This window comes from Bombina bombina, chromosome 6, assembly GCF_027579735.1.
Source record: "Bombina bombina isolate aBomBom1 chromosome 6, aBomBom1.pri, whole genome shotgun sequence".
NCBI lineage: Eukaryota > Metazoa > Chordata > Amphibia > Anura > Bombinatoridae > Bombina > Bombina bombina.
In genome coordinates, this window is record NC_069504.1 from 302,877,933 (window position 1) to 302,905,864 (window position 27,932).

The 27,932-nt window shown below is 39.9% G+C and overlaps 1 protein-coding gene across 1 annotated transcript in view; it reads left to right on the top strand.

Moving 5' to 3' along the window:
- Positions 1-27,932, top strand: part of CEP290 (centrosomal protein 290) — an 862,077-nt gene that overhangs the window by 287,136 nt on the left and 547,009 nt on the right. Inside the window, 4 exon segments of the mRNA XM_053716925.1 lie at positions 17,845-17,996; positions 18,118-18,229; positions 25,645-26,100; positions 27,489-27,653. Of these exon segments, the coding sequence (XP_053572900.1) occupies positions 17,845-17,996; positions 18,118-18,229; positions 25,645-26,100; positions 27,489-27,653 (885 nt within the window).

The following is a 27,932-nucleotide window of genomic DNA, read 5'->3' on the forward strand; positions in this document are numbered from 1 at the left end:
CCGCAGCAGAGCTGTATATATAGCCCCTCCCCTTCCCCTCCACCCTCAGTCATTCTCTTTGCCTGTGCTATACTAGGAAGACATGGTAAAGTGAGGTGCTAGTTTTAGTTTCTTCAGTCAAGAAGTTTTTTTATTTTAAATGGTACCGGTGCATACTATTTTCCTCAGGGCGATTTGGAAGAAGATTTATGCCCTGAGGTTGATGATCTTAGCAGTTGTAACTAAGATCCATGCTGGTTCCCACAAGACTTCTGAAGGTAACCATGAGACATCTTCAGTGTGGAGACCGGTTTCATGCTACAAGCAGCATTAAGGTATGTGCAGCCTATTTTTCTGAGGAGACTTGGTGTATCAGAACTGGCTGGCATTATTTCCCTGTATGGGAATGGGGTAAGCAGTAAAACCTATTTTAATAAGAGGGGTGTTACTGGATTCCCTATTTTATATTTATCATTAGTTGATATTTGGGCATTATGTGACATGGGAGACAATATAAAAAACAATGTTTTATGTTTTTTATTTTTGGCACTTAAAACTTATTGGTTTTATGCTTGAGGGTTATATTGTGTGTGTATTTTTACTTTAGTGCAAAACTGCATTTCCATGCGGTGTTGTTTGGGCCTACTCCAACTTTTGACCTTAAGGGGCGAAGCCTATTTTGGCGCAATTTCTTTAGGCTTAACAGCAGCAAACAGTAACTCGGTGGCTCCTGGACTGTGTAGCTGGTCTGAAGGGTTGGAAACTTGATTCGAAGTACCCTGGGTGCAGAGTGTATTTTTATCTATCTTTTGACTACAAGTTGATATAAGTACTTCTAAAGTCTTATTTCTGCCCTTGCTTCTGGGTGCAGTAATTATTTGGATTAACCAATGATATTAAGTTAAATTTGGGGATAATTTAACATTTTTTGTGCATTTTGGAAAAATTGTTCACTTTTTCTTTTCTTAAAGGCACAGTACACATTTTTTCTAATGTTTATTTTATGCTATAAATAAGTGTTTAAACAACTTTTGTGGTATTACTAGTCTGTTCAACATGTCTGACATTGTTTAGAAGCTATTGTGCAACCCCTTCTAACATTGTGTAACTTTTGTACTGAAAGGGCTTTACAATGTAAAAAGCATATTTTAAATAAAGTAAGTGTGCCATGGGATGATTCTCAGTCTGAAGAGAATCAAGATATGCCATCCAATTCTCCCGAAGTGTCAAAACCTTTTATGCCCACACAAGCGACGCCTAGTACTTCTAGTGCGTCTAATTCCTTTACTCTGCAGGAGATTGCTGCAGTTATGTCAACTACCCTTACAGAGGTATTGTCTAAATTACCAGTGTTGCAGGGTAAACACAGTAGGTCAAGTATTAATGTAAATACTGAATCCTCTGATGCTTTATTAGCTATTTCCGATGTTCCCTCACAGTGCTCTGAGTTGGGGATTAGGGAATTACTGTCTGAGGGTGAAATTTCTGATTCAGGGAATGTTTTGCCTCAGACAGATTTGGATGCTATGTCATTTAAATTTAAGCTTGAACACCTCTGCCTGTTGCTTAGGGAGGTTTTAGCGACTCTGGATGATTGTGATCCTATTGTGATTCCTCCAGAGAAATTGTGTAAAATGGATAAATATTTGAAAGTTCCTACTTACACTGATGTTTTTCTGGTTCCTAAGAGAATTTCGGAAATTATTAGTAAGGAATGGGATAGACCAGGTATACCGTTTTCTCCCTCTCCTAATTTTAAGAAAATGTTTCCTATATCAGATACCACTCGGGACTCATGGCAAGCGGTCCCTAAGGTAGAGGTAGCTATATCTTCCCTAGCTAAGCGTACTACTATACCCATTGAGGATAGTTGTACTTTCAAGGATCCTATGGATAAGAAATTAGAGGGTCTACTAAAGAAATGATTTGTTAATCAAGGATTTCTTTTACAACCTACGGCTTGCATTGTTCCAGTAACTACTGCAGCAGCTTTTTGGTTTGAGGCTTTAGAAGAGTCTCTTAAGGTTGAGACTCCATTAGATGACATTCTAGATAGAATTAAGGCTCTTAATCTAGCTAATTCTTTTATTACTGATGCCGCTTTTCAAATTGCTAAATTAGCTGCAAAAAATGCAGGATTTGCTATTTTAGCACGTAGAGCATTGTGGCTCAAATCTTGGTTCTGCTGATGTGTCATCAAAACATAAGCTTTTAGCTATTCCCTTTAAAGGTAAGACCCTTTTTGGGCCAGAATTGAAGGAGATCATTTCTGATATTACAGGAGGTAAGGGCCATGCTCTACCTCAGGTTAGGTCAGTTAAAATGGGGGGTAAACATAATAATTTTCGTTCCTTTCGGAACTTTAAAGGAGGACCCCCCCGCTTCTTCTTCGTCTACAAAGCAGCATGAAGGGGTGGCCCCCGATCCGGGACAGGATATAGTAGGGGGCAGACTTTCTTTCTTTGCTCAGGCTTGGGCAAGTGATGTTCAGGATTCCTGGGCACTAGAAATAGTGACCCACGGTTATCAATTGGAATTCAAGGATTTTCTCCCAAGAGGGAGATTTCATCTTTCAAAATTATCTGCTAACCAGATAAAGAGAGAGGCGTTCTCACGCTGTGTAAAAGAACTTTCTTTCATGTAATTAGCAAGAGTCCATGAGCTAGTGACGTATGGGATATACATTCCTACCAGGAGGGGCAAAGTTTCCCAAACCTCAAAATGCCTATAAATACACCCCTCACCACACCCACAAATCAGTTTTACAAACTTTGCCTCCTATGGAGGTGGTGAAGTAAGTTTGTGCTAGATTCTACGTTGATATGCGCTCCGCAGCAGGTTGGAGCCCGGTTTTCCTCTCAGCGTGCAGTGAATGTCAGAGGGATGTGAGGAGAGTATTGCCTGTTTGAATTCAATGATCTCCTTCTACGGGGTCTATTTCATAGGTTCTCTGTTATCGGTCGTAGAGATTCATCTCTTACCTCCCTTTTCAGATCGACGATATACTCTTATATATACCATTACCTCTACTGATTTTCGTTTCAGTACTGGTTTGGCTTTCTACAACTTGTAGATGAGTGTCCTGGGGTAAGTAAGTCTTATTTTCTGTGACACTCTAAGCTATGGTTGGGCACTTTGTTTATAAGTTCTAAATATATGTATTCAAACATTTATTTGCCTTGACTCAGGATGTTCAACATTCCTTATTTTCAGACAGTCAGTTTCATATTTGGGATAATGCATTTGAATCAATCATTTTTCTTACCTTAAAAATTTGACTTTTTTTTTTTTTTTTTTCCCTGTGGGCTGTTAGGCTCGCGGGGGCTGAAAATGCTTTTTTTACGTTCTTTTGCGCCAAAAATGTTGGCGTTCCGGACGTGGCGTCATTTTTGGCGCCAAAAGCATTTAGGAGCCAAATAATGTGGGCGTCTTATTTGGCGCTAAAAAAATATGGGCGTCGCTTTTGTCTCCACATTATTTAAGTCTCATTTTTCATTGCTTCTGGTTGCTGGAAGCTTGTTCCTTGGCATTTTTTCCCATTCCTGAAACTGTCATTTAAGGAATTTGATCAATTTTGCTTTATATGTTGTTTTTTCTCTTACATATTGCAAGATGTCTCACGTTGCATCTGAGTCAGAAGATACTTCAGGAAAATCGCTGTCTGGTGCTGGAACAACCAAAGCTAAGTGTATCTGCTGTAAACTTTTGGTAGCTGTTCCTCCAGCTGTTGTTTGTATTAATTGTCATGACAAACTTGTTAATGCAGATAATATTTCCTTTAGTAATGTACCATTACCTGTTGCAGTTCCATCAACATCTAATGTTCAGAGTGTTCCTGATAACATAAGAGATTTTGTTTCTGAATCCATCAAGAAGGCTATGTCTGTTATTCCTCCTTCTAGTAAACATAAAACATCTTTTAAAACTTCTCTTTATACAGATGAATTTTTAAATGAACATCATCATTCTGATTCTAATGACTCTTCTGGTTCAGAGGATTCTGTCTCAGAGGTTGATGCTGATAAATCTTCATATTTATTTAAAATGGAATTTATTCATTCTTTACTTAAAGAAGTACTAATTGCTTTAGAAATTGAGGATTCTGGTCCTCTTGATACTAAATCTAAACGTTTAGATAAGGTCTTTAAATCTCCTGTGGTTATTCCAGAAGTTTTTCCTGTTCCTGGTGCTATTTCTGAAGTAATTTCCAGAGAATGGAATAATTTGGGTAATTCATTTACTCCTTCTAAACGTTTTAAGCAATTATATCCTGTGCCGTCTGACAGATTAGAGTTTTGGGACAAAATCCCTAAAGTTGATGGGGCTATTTCTACCCTTGCTAAACGTACTACTATTCCTACGGCAGATGGTACTTCATTTAAGGATCCTTTAGATAGGAAAATTGAATCCTTTCTAAGAAAAGCTTATCTGTGTTCAGGTAATCTTCTTAGACCTGCTATATCATTGGCTGATGTTGCTGCAGCTTCAACTTTTTGGTTGGAAACTTTAGCGCAACAAGTAACAGATCATGATTCTCATAATATTATTATTCTTCTTCAACATGCTAATAATTTTATCTGTGATGCCATTTTTGATATTATCAGAGTTGATGTCAGGTTTATGTCTCTAGCTATTTTAGCTAGAAGAGCTTTATGGCTTAAAACTTGGAATGCTGATATGTCTTCTAAATCGACTCTACTTTCCATTTCTTTCCAGGGTAACAAATTATTTGGTTCTCAGTTGGATTCTATTATCTCAACTGTTACTGGTGGGAAAGGAACTTTTTTACCACAGGATAAAAAATCTAAGGGTAAAAACAGGGCTAATAATCGTTTTCGTTCCTTTCGTTTCAACAAAGAACAAAAGCCTGATCCTTCATCCTCAGGAGCAGTTTCAGTTTGGAAACCATCTCCAGTCTGGAATAAATCCAAGCCTTCTAGAAAAGCAAAGCCAGCTTCTAAGTCCACATGAAGGTGCGGCCCTCATTCCCGCTCAGCTGGTAGGGGGCAGGTTACGTTTTTTCAAAGAAATTTGGATCAATTCTGTTCACAATCTTTGGATTCAGAACATTGTTTCAGAAGGGTACAGAATTGGTTTCAAGATAAGACCTCCTGCAAAGAGATTTTTTCTTTCCCGTGTCCCAGTAAATCCAGTGAAAGCTCAAGCATTTCTGAAATGTGTTTCAGATCTAGAGTTGGCTGGAGTAATTATGCCAGTTCCAGTTCTGGAACAGGGGCTGGGGTTTTATTCGAATCTCTTCATTGTACCAAAGAAGGAGAATTCCTTCAGACCAGTTCTGGATCTAAAAATATTGAATCGTTATGTAAGGATACCAACGTTCAAAATGGTAACTGTAAGGACTATCTTGCCTTTTGTTCAGCAAGGGCATTATATGTCCACGATAGATTTACAGGATGCATATCTGCATATTCCGATTCATCCAGATCATTATCAGTTCCTTAGATTCTCTTTCCTGGACAAGCATTACCAGTTTGTGGCTCTGCCGTTTGGCCTAGCTACAGCTCCAAGAATTTTTACAAAGGTTCTCGGTGCCCTTCTGTCTGTAATCAGAGAACAGGGTATTGTGGTATTTCCTTATTTGGACGATATCTTGGTACTTGCTCAGTCTTCACATTTAGCAGAATCTCATACGAATCGACTTGTGTTGTTTCTTCCAGATCATGGTTGGAGGATCAATTCACTAAAAAGTTCATTGATTCCTCAGACAAGGGTAACCTTTCTGGGTTTCCAGATAGATTCAGTGTCCATGACTCTGTCTTTGACAGACAAGAGACGTCTAAAATTGATTTCAGCTTGTCAAAACCTTCAGTCACAATCATTCCCTTCGGTAGCCTTATGCATGGAAATTCTAGGTCTTATGACTGCTGCATCGGACGAGATCACCTTTGCTCGTTTTCACATGCGACCTCTTTAGCTCTGTATGCTGAATCAATGGTGCAGGGATTACACAAAGATATCTCAATTAATATCTTTAAAACCGATTGTACGACACTCTCTGACGTGGTGGACAGATCACCATCGTTTAATTCAGGGGGCTTCTTTTGTTCTTCCGACCTGGACTGTAATTTCAACAGATGCAAGTCTTACAGGTTGGGGAGCTGTGTGGGGATCTCTGACGGCCTAAGGAGTTTGGGAATCTCAGGAGGTGAGATTGCCGATCAATATTTTGGAACTCCGTGCAATTTTCAGAGCTCTTCAGTCTTGGCCTCTTCTGAAGAGAGAATCGTTCATTTGTTTTCAGACAGACAATGTCACAACTGTGGCATACATCAATCATCAAGGAGGGACTCACAGTCCTCTGGCTATGAAAGAAGTATCTCGAATTCTGGTTTGGGCGGAATCCAGCTCCTGTCTAATCTCTGCGGTTCATATCCCAGGTATAGACAATTGGGAAGCGGATTATCTCAGTCGCCAAACGTTGCATCCGGGCGAATGGTCTCTTCACCCAGAGGTATTTCTTCAGATTGTTCAAATGTGGGGACTTCCAGAAATAGATCTGATGGCGTCTCATCTAAACAAGAAACTTCCCAGGTATCTGTCCAGATCCCGGGATCCTCAGGCGGAGGCAGTGGATGCATTATCACTTCCTTGGAAGTATCATCCTGCCTATATCTTTCCGCCTCTTGTTCTTCTTCCAAGAGTAATCTCGAAGATTCTGAAGGAATGCTCGTTTGTTCTGCTGGTAGCTCCCTCACAGGTTTTGGCATGGCCTCACAGGTTTTGGTATGCGGATCTTGTCCGGATGGCCTCTTGCCATCCGTGGACTCTTCCGTTAAGACCAGACCTTCTGTCGCAAGGTCCTTTTTTCCATCAGGATCTCAAATCCTTAAATTTAAAGGTATGGAGATTGAACGATTGATTCTTGGTCAAAGAGGTTTCTCTGACTCTGTGATTAATACTATGTTACAGGCTCGTAAATCTGTATCTAGAGAGATATATTATAGAGTCTGGAAGACTTATATTTCTTGGTGTCTTTCTCATCATTTTTTTTGGCATTCTTTTAGAATTCCGAGAATTTTACAGTTTCTTCAGGATGGTTTAGATAAAGGTTTGTCCGCAAGTTCTTTGAAAGGACAAATCTCTGCTCTTTCTGTTCTTTTTCACAGAAAGATTGCTAATCTTCCTGATATTCATTGTTTTGTACAAGCTTTGGTTCGTATAAAACCTGTCATTAAGTCAATTTCTCCTCCTTGGAGTTTGAATTTGGTTCTGGGGGCTCTTCAAGCTCCTCCTTTTGAACCCATGCATTCATTGGTCATTAAATTACTTTCTTGGAAAGTTTTGTTCCTTTTGGCGATCTCTTCTGCCAGAAGAGTCTCTGAATTATCTGCTCTTTCTTGTGAGTCTCCTTTTCTGATTTTTCATCAGGATAAGGCGGTGTTGCGAACTTCTTTTGAATTTTTACCTAAGGTTGTGAATTCCAACAACATTAGTAGAGAAATTGTGGTTCCCTCATTATGTCCTAATCCTAAGAATTCTAAGGAGAAATCGTTGCATTCTTTGGATGTTGTTAGAGCTTTGAAATATTATGTTGAAGCTACTAAGTCTTTCCGAAAGACTTCTAGTCTATTTGTTATCTTTTCCGGTTCTAGAAAAGGCCAGAAAGCTTCTGCCATTTCTTTGGCATCTTGGTTGAAATCTTTAATTCATCTTGCCTATGTCGAGTCGGGTAAAACTCCGCCTCAAAGGATTACAGCTCATTCTACTAGGTCAGTTTCTACTTCCTGGGCGTTTAGGAATGAAGCTTCGGTTGATCAGATTTGCAAAGCAGCAACTTGGTCCTCTTTGCATACTTTTACTAAATTCTACCATTTTGATGTATTTTCTTCTTCTGAAGCAGTTTTTGGTAGAAAAGTACTTCAGGCAGCGCTTTCAGTTTGAATCTTCTGTTTATGCTTCCATTAAACTTTATTTTGGGTGTGGATTATTTTCGGCAGGAATTGGCTGTCTTTATTTTATCCCTCCCTCTCTAGTGACTCTTGCGTGGAAAGATCCACATCTTGGGTAGTCATTATCCCATACGTCACTAGCTCATGGACTCTTGCTAATTACATGAAAGAAAACATAATTTATGGAAGAACTTACCTGATAAATTCATTTCTTTCATATTAGCAAGAGTCCATGAGGCCCACCCTTTTTTGTGGTGGTTATGATTTTTTTTGTATAAAGCACAATTATTCCAATTCCTTATTTTATATGCTTTCGCACTTTTTTCTTATCACCCCACTTCTTGGCTATTCGTTAAACTGATTTGTGGGTGTGGTGAGGGGTGTATTTATAGGCATTTTAAGGTTTGGGAAACTTTGCCCCTCCTGGTAGGAATGTATATCCCATACGTCACTAGCTCATGGACTCTTGCTTATATGAAAGAAATGAATTTATCAGGTAAGTTCTTACATAAATTATGTTTTTTACTATGGGAGTAATCTGTCCTGTTCCAAAATTTGAACATGGTCAGGGGTTTTACTCAAACCTTTTTGTGGTCCCCAAAAAAGAGGTAACGTTCAGATCCATTTTAGATCTCAAGTGTCTAAACAAATTTCTAAGAGTTCCATCATTCAAGATGGAGACAATTCGAACGATTTTGCCAATGATACAGGAGTTTCAATATATGACTACCGTGGATTTGAAGGATGCTTACCTTCATATTCCAATCCACAAAGATCATCATCGGTTTCTAAGGTTTGCCTTCTTGGACAAACATTATCAGTTCGTAGCTCTTCCTTTCGGGTTGGCCACAGCACCCAGAATCTTCACAAAGATTCTAGGGTCTCTTTTGGCGGTTCTCAGACCGCAAGGGATAGCGGTGGCGCCTTATCTGGACGATATTCTGATTCAGGCGTCAACATATCATCTGACAAAATCTCACACGGACACAGTGTTGTCTTTTCTGAGAACTCACAGCTGGAAGGTGAACATAGAGAAGAGTTCACTCTGATAGACTTGGTAGCCATGAAAGTATTTCTGACGGAGGTCAGAAAATCAAAGATTTTGAATACTTGCCGATCACTTCTGTCCATTCCTCTGCCATCAGTGGCTCAGTGTATGAAGGTAATCGGATTAATGGTAGCGGCAATGGACATCGTTCCGTTTGCTCGCTTTCATCTCAGACCACTGCAACTGTGCATGTTCGGTCAGTGGAATGGGGATTATGCGGATTTATCTCCAAACATAATTCTGGATCAAGAGACCAGAAACTCTCTTCTTTGGTGGTTGTCGCCAGATCATCTGTCCCAGGGGACTTGTTTCCGCAGACCCTTGTGGGTGATAGTGACAACAGATGCCAGCCTTCTGGGCTGGGGTGCAGTTTGGAACTCCCTGAAGGCTCAGGGTGTTTGGACTCAGGTGGAGTCTCTACTTCCAATCAATAATCTGGAACTGAGAGCAATATGCGCTTCAGGCGTGGCCTCAGTTTGCTTTGGCCAAATTCATCAGATTCCAGTCGGATAACATAACGACTGTGGCATATGTCAATCATCAGGGGGGAACAAGGAGTTTCTTAGCGATGATAGAAGTATCCAAGATAATCAGTTGGGCAGAAGCCCACTCTTGTCATCTGTCAGCGATCTACATCCCAGGGGTAGAGAACTGGGAAGCAGATTTTCTAAATCGACAGACTTTTCATCCGGGGGAGTGGGAACTTCACCCAGAGGTATTTGCCTCATTGATTCTTAGATGGGACAGACCGGAATTGGTTTTGATGGCATCTCGTCAGAACGCCAAGCTTCCAAGATACGGATCCCGGTCAAGGGATCCTCAGGCCGAACTGATAGATGCCTTGGCAGTACCTTGGTTGTTCAGCCTAGCTTATGTGTTTCCGCCGTTTCCTCTCCTCCCACGCGTGATTGCTCGAATCAAACAGGAGAGAGCTTCAGTGATCCTGATAGCGCCTGCGTGGCCACGTAGGACTTGGTATGCGGATCTAGTGGACATGTCCTCTCGGCCACCGTGGAAACTTCCGTTGAGACAGGACCTTCTCATTCAAGGTCCTTTCCAACATCCAAATCTAATTTCTCTGCAACTGACCGTGTGGAGATTGAACGCTTGATTTTATCGAAGCGAGGATTCTCTGGTTCAGTTATCAATACTTTGATACAGGCTAGAAAGCCTGTCACTAGAAAAATCTATCATAAGATATGGCGTATATATCTTTTTGGTGTGAATCCAAGGGTTACTCATGGAGTAAAGTTAGGATTCCTAGGATTTTGTCTTTTCTCCAAGAAGGATTGGAGAAAGGGTTATCAGCAAGTTCCTTAAAGGGACAAATTTCACCTTTTGTCAATTCTGTTTCACAAACGTTTGGCAAATGTATCAGATGTTCAGTCTTTTTGTCAGGCTCTATCTAGAATTAAGCCTGTATTTAGACCTATTACTCCTCACTGGAGTTTGAATTTAGTTCTTCGAGTTCTGCAAGGGGTTCCATTTGAACCTATGCATTCCATAGATATTAAACTATTATCTTGGAAAGTTCTTTTTTTGGTTGCTATTTCTTCTGCTCGAAGAGTTTCTGAGCTTTCATCATCACAGTGTGATTCACCTTATCTCATATTTCATTCTGATAAGGTGATTTTTACATATCAAACCTGGGTTCCTTCCTAAGGTTGTTTCGAATAAGAATATTAATCAGGAAATTGTTGTTCCTTCCTTGTGTCCTAATCCATCTTCAAAAAAGGAGCGTCTGTTACATAACTTGAACGTGGTCCGTGCCTTAAAGTTTTACTTACAGGCAACTAAGGATTTCCGTCAATCATCTTCATTATTCATTGTTTATTCTGGAAAGCGTAGGGGTCAGAAAGCTACGGCTACCTCTCTTTCTTTTTGGCTGAGAAGTATTATCCGCCTGGCATATGAGACTGCTGGACAGCAGCCTCCTGAAAGAATTACGGCTTATTCTTCTAGAGCTGTGGCTTCCACATGGACTTTTTAAAACAATGCATCTGTGGAACAGATTTGTAAGGCTGCGACTTGGTCATCCCTTCACACTTTTTCCAAATTTTCCAAATTTGATACTTTTGCTTCTTCTGAGGCTATCTTTGGGAGATTGGTTCTTCAAGCAGTGGTGCCTTCCGTTTAGGTTTCTGTCTTGTCCCTCCCTTTCATTCGTGTCCTATTGCTTTGGTATTGGTTTCCCACAAGTAAGGATGAAATCCATGGATTCGTCATATCTTTGTAAAAGAAAACAAAATTTATGCTGACCTGATAAATTACTTTCTTTTACGATATGACGAGTCCACGGCCCACCCTGTTCTTTTTAAGACAGTTTTTCTTTATATTTTTTGTAAACTTCAGTCACCTCTGCACCTTTTTAGCCTTTCCTTTTTCTCTTCCTATACCTTCGGCCGAATGACTGAGGGTGGAGGGGAAGGGGAGGGGCTATATATACAGCTCTGCTATGGTGCTCTTTGCCACTTCCTGTTAGCAGGAGGTTGATATCCCACAAGTAAGGATGAAATCCGTGGACTCGTCATATCGTAAAAGAAAGTAATTTATCAGGTAAGCATAAATTTAGTTTTTTATTACTTAAGACACCTCAGCTATGGTATGGCACTTAATGCATTAATATAAAGTTCTAAATATATGTATTGTACTTATATTTGCCATGAGTGAGGTTCATGTATTTCCTTTTGCAGATTGTCAGTTTCATATTTGGGGAAAGTAAATTTTAAGAAATTTTTTTCTTACCTGGGTTTAGTCTTTTTTTCAATTGACTACATTTTCAAATTGCGGGCTGTATTAGGCTCGCGGGTGCGCCAAATGCTACACTTTATTGCGTCATTATTGGCGCGATCATTTTTTGGCGCGAAAGGGACGTCCATTGACGCAAGTTCGTCGTTTCCGGTGTCATAGTTGACGCCGAGTTACGTTGTGTGTCATACTTGGCGCCAACATTTTTTTCAATATTTATTACCCCATTGCTATTTGCTTCTTGCCTTTTTCTTTGTCAGAGGGCTATGCTATTTGCATTTTTTCCCATTCCTGAAACTGTCATATAAGGAAATTCATAATTTTGCTTTATATGTTGTTTTTTTCTTTTACATTTTGCAAGATATCTCAATCTGATCCTGTCTCGGAAGTATCTGTTGGAACTTTGCTGCCTGACATCGGTTCTACCAAAGCTAAGTGCATTTGTTGTAAAATTGTGGAGATTATATTTCCAAATGTCATTTGTATTAGTTGTCATGATAAACTTTTACATGCAGACAATGTGTCCATCAGTAATAGTACATTGCCAGTTGCAGTTCCTTCAACTTCTAATGTACATGATATACCTATCAGGGCCTATGAATACCCAAAAACTCCCCTCGCCCACCGGGCAAGTAAACGACAAAACTTACCAGCCCGCAAGAAACTTTAGTCGCCCGTGCGTATCTGCATGTAGTGTGTATATATCTTATGTAAAAAGGCAATATAAATAGTGTTATTGTAATCCCACAAAGCATTGCAGACAGAGGTCCCAATTTGAATGGCCCTGCAAGCTGCTTAATATTTGGGACTTGATAAAAAGGCTTTATCTTTAGAAAATATTTTTCTATCACTAGGTAGAAAAAAACAGGGATATTATCTTTGTAATACTGTATGTACATCTTGACTTTTTTCCCCCTAAGGAAAAAAAGATATAATTGCGCTTTTTTTTTTTTTACTTCAGCATATGTGAGCGGTATTGGATTTAGCTGGACAATGAACAGTGACATAACAAGCATTTTAAAAATACCTTTTCCACCTTTCTGCCCAGCTGCCTTTCAACTACTAGCACTGCCAGTGCAGCGCTAGCAGATTTGACTGGGTGCATGGAGATGGCATGTTCTCTACGAATTGGTTAAAGTCAGTTTTGGAGCATCAATAGCGTACAGAAATATTATGCACTGCTCTATATTGTTATGGTAAGCAGCTTGCTCGTGTACATTGTGCTGAAGTACTGCAGAGGACCCTGGAGTACGTCAGCATAATGTACGTGAGCAAGCTACCTACCATAACTATATAGTTACTTTAAGCCATACTTCATTCATACACAGAGAAGAAACATTCACCGCTCTAGCAGGATGTCTTCCCGCGCAGACAACTTTAGGGGTGGGAAGTATCAACTGACAAGGAAGAGACCAAGAGCCATGGAGATAAGGGGAGTTCTTTGACTGCATTTAACAGAAAGAACCTCCCCTTTCTACCCTCCTTTCCCGTGTGTGCGCATATGTGAAAGGCAATTTGACATTTTTTATTATTGCTTCTTTTATCCTAATTAAAATGTCAGGTCGCCGCTCGGGCTGGTAACTTAAAAATTTTACTTGCCCTCAAGAAATTTAGGTCGCCATTGGCGACCGGACCGGTCTATTCATATTCCCTGCCTATGAATTTTAAAGAATTTGTTACTGATTCTATTCAGAAGGCTTTGTCTGCCTTCTAATAAACGTAAAAGGTCTTTTAAAACTTCTCATAAAGTTGATGAAATTTCAAATGACCGACAACATAATGAATTATCCTCCTCTGATGAGGATCTATCTGATTCAGAAGATCCTTGCTCAGATATTGCCTTGCTCAGATATTGACACTGACAAATCTACTTATTTATTTAAAATGGAGTATATTCGTTCCTTGTTAAAAGAAGTGTTAATTACTTTGGATATTGAGGAAGTTTGCCCTCTTGATATTAAAACTAGTAAACGTTTAAATTCTGTTTTTAAACCTCCTATGGTTACTCCAGAGGTTTTCCCTATTCCTGATGCTATTTCTGATATGATTTCTAAGGAATGGAATAAGCCGGGTACTCCATTTAATCCTTCTTCAAGGTTTAAAAAATTGTATCCTTTACCAGCTATTTCAATAGAGTTTTGGGAAAAGATCCCCAAAGTTGATGGGGCTATTTCTACTCTTGCTAAACGTACCACTATTCCTATGGAAGATAGTACTTCTTTTAAGGATCCTTTAGATAGGAAACTTGAATCTTATCTAAGGAAAGCCTATTTATATTCAGGTCATCTTCTTAGGCCTGCAATTTCCTTGGCTGATGTTGTGGCTGCATCAACTTTTTGGTTGGAGAATTTAGCGCAACAAGAATTGGATTCTGACTTATCTAGCATTGTTCGCTTACTGCAACATGCTAATCATTTTATTTGTGATGCCATTTTTGATATTATCAAAATTGATGTTAGCTATTTTAGCTAGAAGAGCTTTGTGGCTTAAATCTTGGAATGCTGATATGAAATCTAAGTCTAGATTACTATCTCTTTCTTTCCCAGGTAATAATTTATTTGGTTCTCAGCTGGATTCTATTATTTCAACTGTTACTGGGGGGAAAGGAGTTTTTTTGCCTCAGGATAAAAAACCTAAGGGTAGATCTAAGGATTCTAATCGTTTTCGTTCCTTTCGACAAAATAAGGAACAAAAACCTAATCCTTCCCCCAAGGAATCTGTTTCCAATTGGAAGCCTTCCTCAAATTGGAATAAATCCAAGCCTTTCAAGAAACCAAAGTCAGCCCCTAAGTCCACATGAAGGTGCGGCCCTCATTCCAGCACAGCTGGTAGGGGGCAGATTAAGGTTTTTCAAGGATGTTTGGATAAATTCTGTCCAAAATCAATGGATTCAGAGCATTGTCTCTCAGGGGTAACTAATTGGATTCAGAGTAAGACCTCCTGTGAGGAGATTTTTTTCTCTCACGCATCCCAGTGAATCCAGTAAAAGCTCGGGCTTTCCTGAAGTATGTTTCAGATTTGGAGGTTTCAGGGGTAATCATTCCGGTTCCTTTTCAGGAACAAGGCCTGGGGTTTTATTCAAATCTATTCATTGTCCCAAAGAAATAAAATTCATTCAGACCAGTTCTGGATCTTAAAATTTTGAATCGTTATGTAAGAGTACCAACTTTCAAGATGGTAACTATAAGGACTATTCTGCCTTTTGTTCAGCAAGGACATTATATGTCTACAATAGACTTACAGGATGCTTACCTTCATATACCGATTCATCCGGAACATTATCAGTTTCTGAGATTCTCTTTTCGAGACGAGCATTACCAATTTGTTGCTCTTCCATTTGGCCTAGCAACAGCTCCATGAATCTTTTCAAAGGTTCTGGGTGCCCTACTCTCTGTAATCAGAGAACAGGGTATTGCAGTTCCTTATTTGGACGATATCATGGTACTAGTTCAGTCTTTACGTTCTGCAGAATCTCGCACAAATCAATTTGTGTTGTTTCTTCGAAAACATGGTTGGAGGATCAATTTACCAAAAAGTTTTTTGATTCCTCAGACAAGGGTCACCATTTTAGGTTTCCAGATAGATTCAGTGTCCATGACTCTAACAGACAAGAGACGTTTGAAATTGGTTGCAGCATGTCGGCACCTTCAGTCTCAGTCATTCCCTTCAGTGACTATGTGCATGGAAGTTTTAGGCCTCATGACTGCAGCATCGGACGCAATTCCTTTTGCTCGTTTTCATATGAGACCTCTCCAGCTTTGCATGCTGAATCAGTGGTGCCGGGATTATACAAAGATATCACAATTAATATCCTTAAATCCCAATGTTCGACACTCTCTGACGTGGTGGTTAAATCACCAACGTTTAGTTCAAGGGGCCTCTTTTGTTCGGCCAACCTGGACTGTGATCACAACAAATGTGAGTCTTTCAGGTTGGGTAGCTGTCTGGGGATCTCTGGCAGCACAAGGAGTTTGGAAATCTCAAGAGGCAGAATCCAACTCTTGTCTAATTTCTGCAGTTCATATCCCAGGTGTAGACAATTGGGAGGTGGATTATCTCAGCCGTCAGACTTTACATCCGGGGGAGTGGTTTCTCCATCCAGATGTGTTTTCTCAGATTGTTCAGATGTGGGGTCTTCCAGAAATAGATCTTATGGCCTCTCATCTAAACAAGAAACTTCCCAGATACCTGTCCAGGTCCAGGGATTCTTAGGCGAAAGCAGTGGATGCGCTGACACTTCCTTGATGTTATCAACCTGCTTATATCTTCTTGCCTCTAGTTCTTCTTCCGAGAGTGATCTCCAAGATCATCATGGAACAATCGTTTGTGTTGCTGGTGGCTCCTGCTTGGCCCCACAGGTTTTGGTATGCGGATCTTGTTCGGATGTCCAGTTACCAAACTTGTCCACTTCCGTTAAGGCCGGACCTACTTTCTCAAGGTACGTTTTTCCATCAGGATCTCAAATTGGTTTTGAAGACGATACAGGCTCCTCCATTTGAGCCTATGCACTCTTTGGACATTAAACTTCTTTCTTGGAAAGTGTTGTTCCTTTTGGCCATCTTTTCTGCTAGAAGAGTTTCTGAGCTATCTGCTCTTTCTTGTGAATCTCCTTTTCTTATTTTTTATCAGGATAAGGCGGTTTTGCGGACTTCATTTGAATTTTTACCTAAGGTTGTGAATTCTAACAACGTTAGTAGAGAAATTGTTGTCCCTTCCTTCTGTCCTAATCCTAAGAATCCTTTGGAAAGATCCTTACATTCTTTGGATGTGGTAAGAGCTTTGAAATATTATGTTGAAGCTACTAGAGATTTCAGGAAGACTTCTAGTCTATTTGTTATATTTTCTGGTCCTATGAAAGGTCAAAAGGCCTCTGCTATTTCCTTGGACTCTTGGTTAAAGCTTTTTTGAAGTTGGGTCAAGCCCCGCCTCAGAGAATTACAGCTCATTCAACTAGATCAGTCTCCACTTCGTGGGCTTTTAAGAATGAAGCTTCAGTTGATCAGATTTGCAAAGCAGCGACTTGGTCCTCTTTGCATACATTTACTAAATTCTACCGTTTTGATGCATTTGCTTCTTCTAAAGCAGTTTTTGGTAGAAAAGTTCTTCAGGCAGCTGTTTCAGTTTGATTCTTCTGCTGCTATTTTCAGTTTTTTTTTCTTCATAAGAATAACTTATATTTGGGTTGTGGATTATTTTTTCAGCATTTGGCTGTTGTTTATTTTTTATCCCTCCCTCTCTAGTGACTCTTGCGTGGAGTTCCACATCTTGGGTATTTGATATCCCATACGTCACTAGCTCATGGACTTTTGCCAATTACATGCAACAAAACCTAATTTATGTAAGAACTTAACTGATAAATTAAATTCTTTCATATTGGCAAGAGTCCATGAGGCCCGCCCTTTTTATGGTGGTTATGATTTTTTGTATAAAGCACAATTATTCCCAATTTCTTTGTTGATGCTTTTTACTCCTTTCTTTATCACCCCACTACTTGGCTATTCGTTAAACTGAATTGTGGGTGTGGTGAGGGGTGTATTTATAGGCATTTTGAGGTTTGGGAAACTTTGCCCCTCCTGGTAGGATTGTATATCCCATACTTCACTAGCTCATGGACTCTTGCCAATATGAAAGAAATGAATTTATCAAGTAAGTTCTTACATAAATTATGTTGTCTTCCTTGCTGCACTTTTACACTAATAAATCCGTTGCAGAAAATAGCCGAATGCTTCTGCTTGTGGCCATATACAAAGTTTTGTTCATGCCTAATAATTGCATCAAAGTTTTGTTTGTGTATGTGAAGGGACATTGTAGTGGAACAATGACATACTCCAATTCGTTTGATCATGTAATATTTAATAGCTGCAAGGGTCTGCTGGTTCTGAGCAGGAAACAGCCCATGAGTGTATTAGCACCAGCAGTGGCACAACCCAGCCAATCATTGGCTATATTTATCTAGGGAATTACCAAACTTAATGCATGACTATACCTATGTGTTTACCCCCTTTTGCAGAGGTTAAACACTTAGAGTTCAACAATGGCCCATTTCATCCTATAATGAATTGGATCATGTCATTTTTTCACTACAATGTCCCTTATGTTCAATAAACCTTGTAGCCTTAAATTGTCTTGTGCTTATTCATTTATACTTTATTTCGTCAGCTTACTCGAATCAATTTTGAGGCACAGAAAGTGGAACAGACATTAAGGGATGATCTTGCGAACAGTGTAAGTAAAGCAGTGTCTGATGCAGATAGAAGAAGAATCATGGAGTTGGAAAAGAGTGAAGCAGAACTTAAAATTGAGGTCTCAAAGTAAGTACCATTTTTTATCTGCTCTTTTATCTGTTATTTTGATAAATAAGTTTTCGTATTGCATAATAAATAAAATGCAGTTCACAAAGCTATTTGTTTACATTATTTTTTATAACCATAGGCTTCGTAATCTTTCTGATATTGCTAAAATGCAAGTCTCAACATTAGTTGCCCGTCAGCAGTCAAGAGAAAAAGAAGTGGAATCTCTCCGAAAGCAAGTTTTAGATTACCAGGTAACTAATAAAGTTTTTACATGTGAATTCCTGAAAACATATCAACGTTTGAGTAATCTATTATTTCGTTATAGGGTAAATTTGAATGCTTCGTTAGCATCCGAATGCAGAAGCAGGAGGCCGCTCGTGGTGTCCGGCTCTTCAGAGCCGGATTTCTTCTTGTGGAAGTGGAACACACTAAGATCTGGATTTGCACAAATCTTAGTTTGTTGTAATAATAAAGCATCTGAATGCCCACGCCTAGTAAATTACAAGACATTGTTACAATTTGATGGGGTTTTGTTGATGGGTGAATATTCACACTTAACAGTAGCTGTAAATTTATGTATTCCTTGTTAGTACTAATGATAATCAGTATTTGGAAGTGATTTGCCTGAAAATTTGAATTTGAGTCAGCATATAAAATATTAAACAAACAATTATATTACCTACTCTTAATGAGTGGATAATAGGAGGAATGGGTTACATTATTTATTTGAATTTAGGCTAGTAATAGAAGCAAAATTTAATCTGACTATTTTTTGTTGAGCCAATATAATGATCACCATTGTAATAATTTTGTATCAGTAACAGTATTGCAGGCATAGCATCTTAGGGGTAGGGGTTAGGGTTAGCATTGGGGTTAGCTAAGGGTGATAGTGTGTAAACCATTGGTTAACCCAATGGATACAAATAATCATGCAACTGGCTATGTGTCTCCCTCCTGCATCCAAAGGGTTACTACAACTTTAAATTACACTAATATAGAATAGTATTCAGTATGGGGGATATATATCCTGTAAACTTTTGGGTAAGTAGCAACATAGGTAATGTTAGTAGCAACACCTGCCAAATACCAACTCTTTACATATATGGATCCAACAATAATGGATTTCTGTAAGAGATTTAAAAGATCAAATAGGACAAATTACTGTCTTCATGCCCTTCTTAGTAAATCACATGGAGATGGTAGTTCCATAATAGCCTCTATACTTCATGGAAAACTAGTCAATGTGTCCATTAATGTAATATAAGTAGTGAGATAAGTGTGCTTTCTAGATACCACACCTCTTACTGGTGCCTTTTGCAGTTTTTATTGCATAGTTTACCATTTAGAAGAAAAGGGAAAAAAAACATAATTTATGCTTACCTGATAAATTTATTTCTCTTGTAGTGTATCCAGTCCACGGATCATCCATTACTTGTGGGATATTCTCCTTCCCAACAGGAAGTTGCAAGAGGATCACCCACAGCAGAGCTGCTATATAGCTCCTCCCCTCACTGTCATATCCAGTCATTCGACCGAAACAAGACGAGAAAGGAGAAACCATAGGGTGCAGTGGTGACTGTAGTTTAATTAAAATTTAGACCTGCCTTAAAAGGACAGGGCGGGCCGTGGACTGGATACACTACAAGAGAAATAAATTTATCAGGTAAGCATAAATTATGTTTTCTCTTGTTAAGTGTATCCAGTCCACGGATCATCCATTACTTGTGGGATACCAATACAAAGCTAAAGTACACGGATGATGGGAGGGAAAAGGCAGGATTAAACGGAAGAAACCACTGCCTGAAGAACCTTTCTCCCAAAAACAGCCTCCTAAGAAGCAAAAGTATCAAATTTGTAAAATTTTGAAAAGGTGTGAAGCGAAGACCAAGTCGCAGCCTTGCAAATCTGTTCAACAGAGGCCTCATTTTTAAAGGCTCAGGTGGAAGCCACAGCTCTAGTAGAATGAGCTGTATTCTTTTCAGGGGGCTGCTGTCCAGCAGTCTCATAGGCTAAGCGAATTATGCTTCGAAGCCAAAAGGAAAGAGAGGTTGCCGAAGCTTTTTGACCTCTCCTCTGTCCAGAGTAAACGACAAACAGGGAAGATGTTTGGCGAAAATCTTTAGTAGCTTGTAAGTAAAACTTCAAGGCACGGACTACGTCCAGATTATGTAAAAGACGTTCCTTCTTTGAAGAAGGATTAGGACACAATGATGGAACAACAATCTCTTGATTGATATTCTTATTAGAAACCACCTTAGGTAAAAACCCAGGTTTGGTACGCAGAACTACCTTATCTGCATGAAAAATCAGATAAGGAGAATCACATTGTAAGGCAGATAGCTCAGAGACTCTTCGAGCCGAGGAAATAGCCATTAAAAACAGAACTTTCCAAGATAAAAGTTTAATATCAATGGAATGAAGGGGTTCAAACGGAACTCCTTGAAGAACTTTAAGAACCAAGTTTAAGCTCCACGGGGGAGCAACAGTTTTAAACACAGGCTTAATTCTAACCAAAGCCTGACAAAATGCCTGGACGTCTGGAACCTCTGCCAGACGCTTGTGAAACAGAATAGACAGAGCAGAAATCTGTCCTTTTAAAGAACTAGCTGATAGTCCTTTGTCCAAACCCTCTTGGGGAAAGGACAATATTCTAGGAATCCTAACCTTACTTCATGAGTAATTCTTGGATTCACACCAATAAATGTATTTACGCCATATCTTATGGTAGATTTTCCTGGTGACAGGCTTTCGTGCCTGTATTAAGGTATCAATGACTGACTCTGAGAAGCCACGCCTTGATAGAATCAAGCGTTCAATCTCCATGCAGTCAGTTTCAGAGAAGCTAGATTTGGATGATTGAAGGGACCTTGTATTAGAAGGTCCTGCCTCAGAGGCAGAGTCCATGGTGGAAAGGATGACATGTCCACTAGGTCTGCATACCAGGTCCTGCGTGGCCACGCAGGCGCTATCAGAATCACTGATTTTGGCAATCAGTCGAGGGAGAAGAGGAAACGGTGGAAACACATAAGCCAGGTTGAAAAACCAAGGAGCTGCTAGAGCATCTATCAGCGTCGCTCCCGGATCCCTGGACCTGGATCCGTAACAAGGAAGCTTGGCGTTCTGGCGAGACGCCATGAGATCCAGTTCTGGTTTGCCCCAACGATGGATCAGTTGAGCAAATACCTCCGGATGGAGTTCCCACTCCCCCGGATGAAAAGTCTGACGACTTAGAAAATCCGCCTCCCAGTTCTCTACGCCTGGGATGTAGATCGCTGACAGGTGGCAAGAGTGAGACTCTGCCCAGCGAATTATCTTTGAGACTTCTAACATCGCTAGGAAACTCCTGGTTCCCCCTTGATGGTTGATGTAAGCCACAGTCGTGATGTTGTCCGACTGAAATCTGATGAACCTCAGGGTTGCTAACTGAGGCCAAGCTAGAAGAGCATTGAATATTGCTCTTAACTCCAGAATATTTATTGGGAGGAGTTTCTCCTCCTGAGTCCACGATCCCTGAGCCTTCAGGGAGTTCCAGACTGCGCCCCAACCTAGAAGGCTGGCATATGTTGTTACAATCGTCCAATCTGGCCTGCGAAAGGTCATACCCTTGGACAGATGGACCCGAGATAGCCACCAGAGAAGAGAATCTCTGGTCTCTTGATCCAGATTTAGTAGAGGGGACAAATCTGAGTAATCCCCATTCCACTGACGTAGCATGCATAATTGCAGCGGTCTGAGATGCAGGCGCGCAAATGGCACTATGTCCATTGCCGCTACCATTAAGCTGATTACTTCCATGCACTGAGCCACTGACGGACGTGGAATGGAATGAAGGACACGGCAAGCATTTAGAAGTTTTGATAACCTGGACTCCGTCAGGTAAATTTTCATCTCTACAGAATCTATATGAGTCCCTAGGAAGGTGACTCTTGTGAGTGGGGATAGAGAACTCTTTTCCACGTTCACTTTCCACCCATGCGACCTCAGAAATGCCAGAACTATCTCTGTATGAGACTTGGAAATTTGAAAGCTTGACGCCTGTATCAGGATGTCGTCTAGATACGGAGCCACCGCTATGCCTCGCGGTCTTAGAACCGCCAGAAGTGAGCCCAGAACCTTTGTAAAAATTCTCGGGGCTGTGGCCAACCCGAAGGGAAGAGCTACAAATCGGTAATGCCTGTCTAGAAAGGCAAACCTTAGGAACCGATGATGATCTTTGTGAATCGGTATGTGAAGGTAGACATCCTTTAAGTCCACTGTGGTCATGTACTGACCCTCTTGGATTATGGGTAGGATGGTCCGAATAGTTTCCATTTTGAATGATGGAACTCTGAGGAATTTGTTTAAGATCTTTAGATCCAAGATTGGTCTGAAGGTTCCCTCTTTCTTGGGAACCACAAACAGATTTGAATAAAATCCCTGTCCCTGTTCCGTCCCTGGAACTGGATGGATCACTCCCATCACTAGGAGGTCTTGCACACAGCTTAGGAATGCCTCTTTCTTTATCTGGTTTGCTGATAACCTTGAAAGATGAAATCTCCCTTGTGGAGGAGAAGCTTTGAAGTCCAGAAGATATCCCTGAAATATGATCTCCAACGCCCAGGGATCCTGAACATCTCTTGCCCACGCCTGGGCGAAGAGAGAAAGTCTGCCCCCACTAGATCCGTTTCCGGATAGGGGGCCGTCCCTTCATGCTGTCTTGGGGGCAGCAGCAGGCTTTCTGGCCTGCTTGCCCTTGTTCCAGGACTGGTTAGGTTTCCAGGCCTGTCTTGAATGAGCAACAGTTCCCTCTTGTTTTGAAGTGGAGGAAGTTGATGCTGCTCCTGCCTTGAAATTTCGAAAGGCACGAAAATTAGACTGTTTGGCCTTTGATTTGGCCCTGTCCTGAGGAAGGGTATGACCCTTGCCTCCTGTAATGTCAGCAATAATTTCCTTCAAGCCAGGCTCGAATAAGGTCTGCCCTTTGAAAGGAATGTTGTGTAACTTAGACTTTGAAGTCACGTCAGCTGACCAGGATTTAAGCCATAACGCCCTGCTCGCCTGGATGTCGAATCCGGAATTCTTAGCCGTTAGTTTAGTCAAATGAACAATGGCATCAGAAACAAATGAGTTAGCTAGCTTAAGCGTTCTAAGCTTGTCCATAATTTCATCCAATGGGGCTGTACGGATGGCCTCTTCTAAGGCCTCAAACCAGAATGCCGCCGCAGCAGTGACAGGCGCAATGCATGCAAGGGGCTGTAGAATAAAACCTTGTTGAATAAACATTTTCTTAAGGTAGCCCTCTAATTATTTATCCATTGGATCTGAAAAAGCACAACTGTCCTCAACCGGGATAGTGGTACGCTTTGCTAAAGTAGAAACTGCTCCCTCCACCTTAGGGACCGTCTGCCATAAGTCCCGTGTAGTGGCGTCTATTGGAAACATTTTTCTAAATATAGGAGGTGGGGAAAAGGGCACACCGGGTCTGTCCCACTCCTTGGTAATAATTTCTGTAAGCCTTTTAGGTATAGGAAAAACGTCAGTACACACCGGCACCGCATAGTATCTATACAGCCTACACAATTTCTCTGGAATTGCAACTGTGTTACAGTCATTCAGAGCAGCTAATACCTCCCCAAGCAATACACGGAGGTTCTCAAGCTTAAATTTAAAATTAGAAATCTCTGAATCTGGTTTCCCCGAGTCAGAGATGTCACCCACAGAATGAAGCTCTCCATCCTCATGTTCTGCATACTGTGACGCAGTATCAGACATGGCTCTTACAGCATTTGCGCGCTCTGTATCTCTCCTAACCCCAGAGCTATCGCGCTTGCCCCTTAATTCAGGCAATCTAGATAATACCTCTGACAGGGTATTATTCATGATTGCGGCCTTGTCCTGCAAAGTAATCGCTATGGGCGTCCCTGATGTACTTGGCGCCATATTAGCGTGCGTCCCTTGAGCGGGAGGCGAAGGGTCTGACACATGGGGAGAGTTAGTCGGCCTAACTTCCCCCTCGATAGAACCCTCTGGTGATAATTCTTTTATAAAGACTGATCTTTACTATTTAAGTTGAAATCAATACATTTAGTACACATTCTCCTATGGGGCTCCACCATGGCTTTCAAACATAATGAACAAGTAGGTTCCTCTGTATCAGACATGTTTAAACAGACTAGCAATGAGACTAGCAAGCTTGGAAAACACTTTACAACAAGTTTACAAGCAATATAAAACACGCTACTGCGCCTTTAAGAAACACAAATTTTGTCAAAATTTGAAATAACAGTGAAAAAAGGCAGTTACACTAACAAAATTTTTACAGTGTATGTAACAAGTTAGCAGAGCATTGCACCCACTTGCAAATGGATGATTAACCCCTTAATACCAAAAACGGAATAACAAATGACAAAAACGTTTTTTAAACAGTCACAACTGCCACAGCTCTACTGTGGCTTTTTACCTCCCTCAATACGGCTTTTGAAGCCTTTTGAGCCCTTCAGAGGAGTCCTGGATCATGCGGGAAGAAGCTGGATGTCTGTGTCTGTAATTTTTGCTGCGCAAAAAAGCACTAAAATAGGCCCCTCCCACTCATATTACAACAGTGGAAAGCCTCCAGGAACTGTTTCTAGGCAAAATTCAAGCCAGCCATGTGGAAAAAACTAGGCCCCAAGAAGTTTTATCACCAAACATATATAAAAAACGATTAAACATGCCAGCAAACGTTTTAAAATACACTTTTATAAGAGTATGTATCTTTATTAATAAGCCTGATACCAGTCGCTATCACTGCATTTAAGGCTTTACTTACATTACTTCGATATCAGCAGCATTTTCTAGCAAATTCCATTCCCTAGAAAAATAATTTAACTGCACATACCTGATTGCAGGAAAACCTGCACGCTATTCCCCCTCTGAAGTTACCTCACTCCTCAGAATATGTGAGAACAGCAAAGGATCTTAGTTACTTCTGCTAAGATCATAGAAAACGCAGGCAGATTCTTCTTCTAAATACTGCCTGAGATAAACAGTACACTCCGGTACCATTTAAAAATAACAAACTTTTGATTGAAGAAATAAACTAAGTATAAAACACCACAGTCCTCTTACGACCTCCATCTTTGTTGAGAGTTGCAAGAGAATGACTGGGTATGACAGTGAGGGGAGGAGCTATATAGCAGCTCTGCTGTGGTTGATCCTCTTGCAACTTCCTTTTGGGAAGGAGAATATCCCACAAGTAATGGATGATCCGTGGACTGGATAACAAGAGAAATCGCCTACACTTTAGAAAGAATTCTGCCCTCTGCTTATTTAAAAAGGCAGAGTCTTTTCTTTCATATGAGAGATGAATTATGTGACATTGGTGGAGTCATCTTCTTTTCTTGTAGTGGAAAAAATGTTTTAAATTAAAAATAAATAAAACATTCATCATTTGCATTCCAGACTGATATCACCCAGGGGATACTGATTTGTACAATGTATGAGAATATTATTATATATATTATGTATATTATTATTATAATTACAGTGGCCATATTTACTTATTTTAGTAAATTTTAAAACGTGAAATATTACTTTGGATACTATTACAAACTTATTTATATAGAATTGACTTAATGACTGCTTTCATTAACTAGTGTTTACTAACATCTGCCTTTGCTGGTATGTAATTTTTATTTTTTATTTAAAGGATCAAACCGACGAAAAAGCACTAATTGCCACATTGCATCAGCAAATCGTAGCACTTCAAATCAGTGAATCTACAGCTGTTGGCAAGTTGGAAGGCACAACAGCAAAACTCCTTAAAATGGAGGCTTACAATTTAAGATTGGAACAGAAGTTAGATGATAAAGAGCAGACATTGTACTATGCCCGTCTGGAAGGAAGAAACCGAGCCAAACATCTCCGTCAAACTATTCAGTCCTTGCGGCGACAGTTTAGTGGTGCTCTGCCATTGGCACAGCAGGAGAAATTCTCCAAAACAATGATGCAGCTGCAGAATGGCAAGATGAAAACTATTCATGAAATGGAACTTGTTCAACAGCAGCGTAGAGATGCAGAGACGCGTGCTCTGGAGATGGAATTGAAGCTCAAAGGCTTAGAGGAGTTAATTGGCACGCTAAAGGATGCCAGGGGAGCTCAAAAGGTATATCATCTTTATTGTATTTCAAAGTGCAATCTAGTACAGGCCATCTTGGCTGCAAAAAGTGTTTTATTTGTTCAGATTTACTTTAATGCATGCATTTCAATTTGTTCACTTATCTATTATTTACAGTGTTAGCCTCTATATTTTAAAGGACTGGGTAACAGAATGCATTATTATAGAAATGTGCAAGGATATTTATGAAATTGTAGCAGCAGGGTGGCTGTTTACAGATAATTGTGAGTACATTTTGTTTCACAGAAAGAAAGTAGTTTTATGAGATTGTCTGTCTAAAATTGGAGTAGTAGGTGCTAAAACTGACTTTACAGACACAAAAGTTAGAAAATGCAATTCTTGAAAAAAAAGACCTAATCATTGGGTTTATTTGCTGTAATAATTTTCTGTTTATTTAAATTTTGTAAGGTGAATGACTAAATTAACATTGGGCTTATTTCACTATCCTTTAGAAATGGAAAAAAAAAAAGTCACTAACATAGCCCAGTATAAAATAGCAATAATAATAGAAGTAGGGTTGCCAACAGTCCCGAACACAAATACTGGACGATTTATTGGTCGCTGGGCACAATGGTAGGTAGGGTTATACAATAACCCCCCCCAAAGGTTGATCCCACAATGCTTATTTTTCCCAACTGAGCAGTTTTTTTACCCCTTAGCTGCCAGTAACATATAAATAAATACTTTTACTTCTGCACAGAACTAATTTGACCCCCCTTGACTTTCCCTTACTTTCTGCTCCATATTTGTAATGTATGAAGGCATTTTACCTTTATCAGACACACATTTATGTGTCCAGTTTTTTTGTGAAAATTTTCTTGACAAACTGCTAAAATACTGGGCCATCCAGTTGAAAATTGGGACACCTTGCAACCCTAGTTACAAGGTAGGTAAAAACATTGGAATTAATTCCCACCATTAGCGGCATAGGCACAGACTGTAAATGTGAGTTTAAATATGTCAATCTTATGTGTTAAGCAGCCGTTACTGCATAATTCCAAATTTAACATATTTTGTATTTGACAATTTGTGGCGTACTGGAAAGCAGTTCCTTGCTACTGTTTAAAAAAAATTATATATATATATTATGAATAATCAACTAGTTAGGGGTCTCACAGACACAATGTGGGTAGAAATAATTTACAGAATAATAAAATGAAAAGAAATATTTATACAAAAGGTGCTTCTGCTATCTTTTCAATAACCATCAAAAGACAACCAATAAATGAGTCAGGGGACACAAAATAAGACTGCAGAGTCATTACTAATTTTTGGGATGTTTAATTAAAAAATATTTATATAGTAATTCCCTACCTAGTTTAACATATTTGCTAAATATCTCTCTGCAGCAATATATCATATGTATCATATTGCAGGTAACAGAATGGCACAAGAGAATGGAAGAATTGCGTCTTCAGGACTTGAAACTGACTCGTGAATTAAGCCAAAGGAAGGAGGAGATTAAATATTTAAATAACATTATATCTGAACAAGAACGCACAATAAGCACATTGGAGGAAGAAATTGTTCAACAAGGAAAAGTAAGATGTTTATGTTACTAAAAAACTAAAGTTAATCATCCAAATAAACTGCATAAGTGATAATAAGAGTAAACAAATGCATTCAACAACTCTGAGTTTGCTGCTAAACCTAAATATAACTTTCTTTCCAATGGCATAGAGAGTCCACAATTTCATTCCAATTACTAGTGGGATATTCAACTCCTGGTCAGCAGGAAGAGGCAAAGAGCACCCCAGCAGAGCTGCTAAGTGTCACTTCCCTTACCCATAATTCCCAGTCATTCATTGCCTCTATCATCG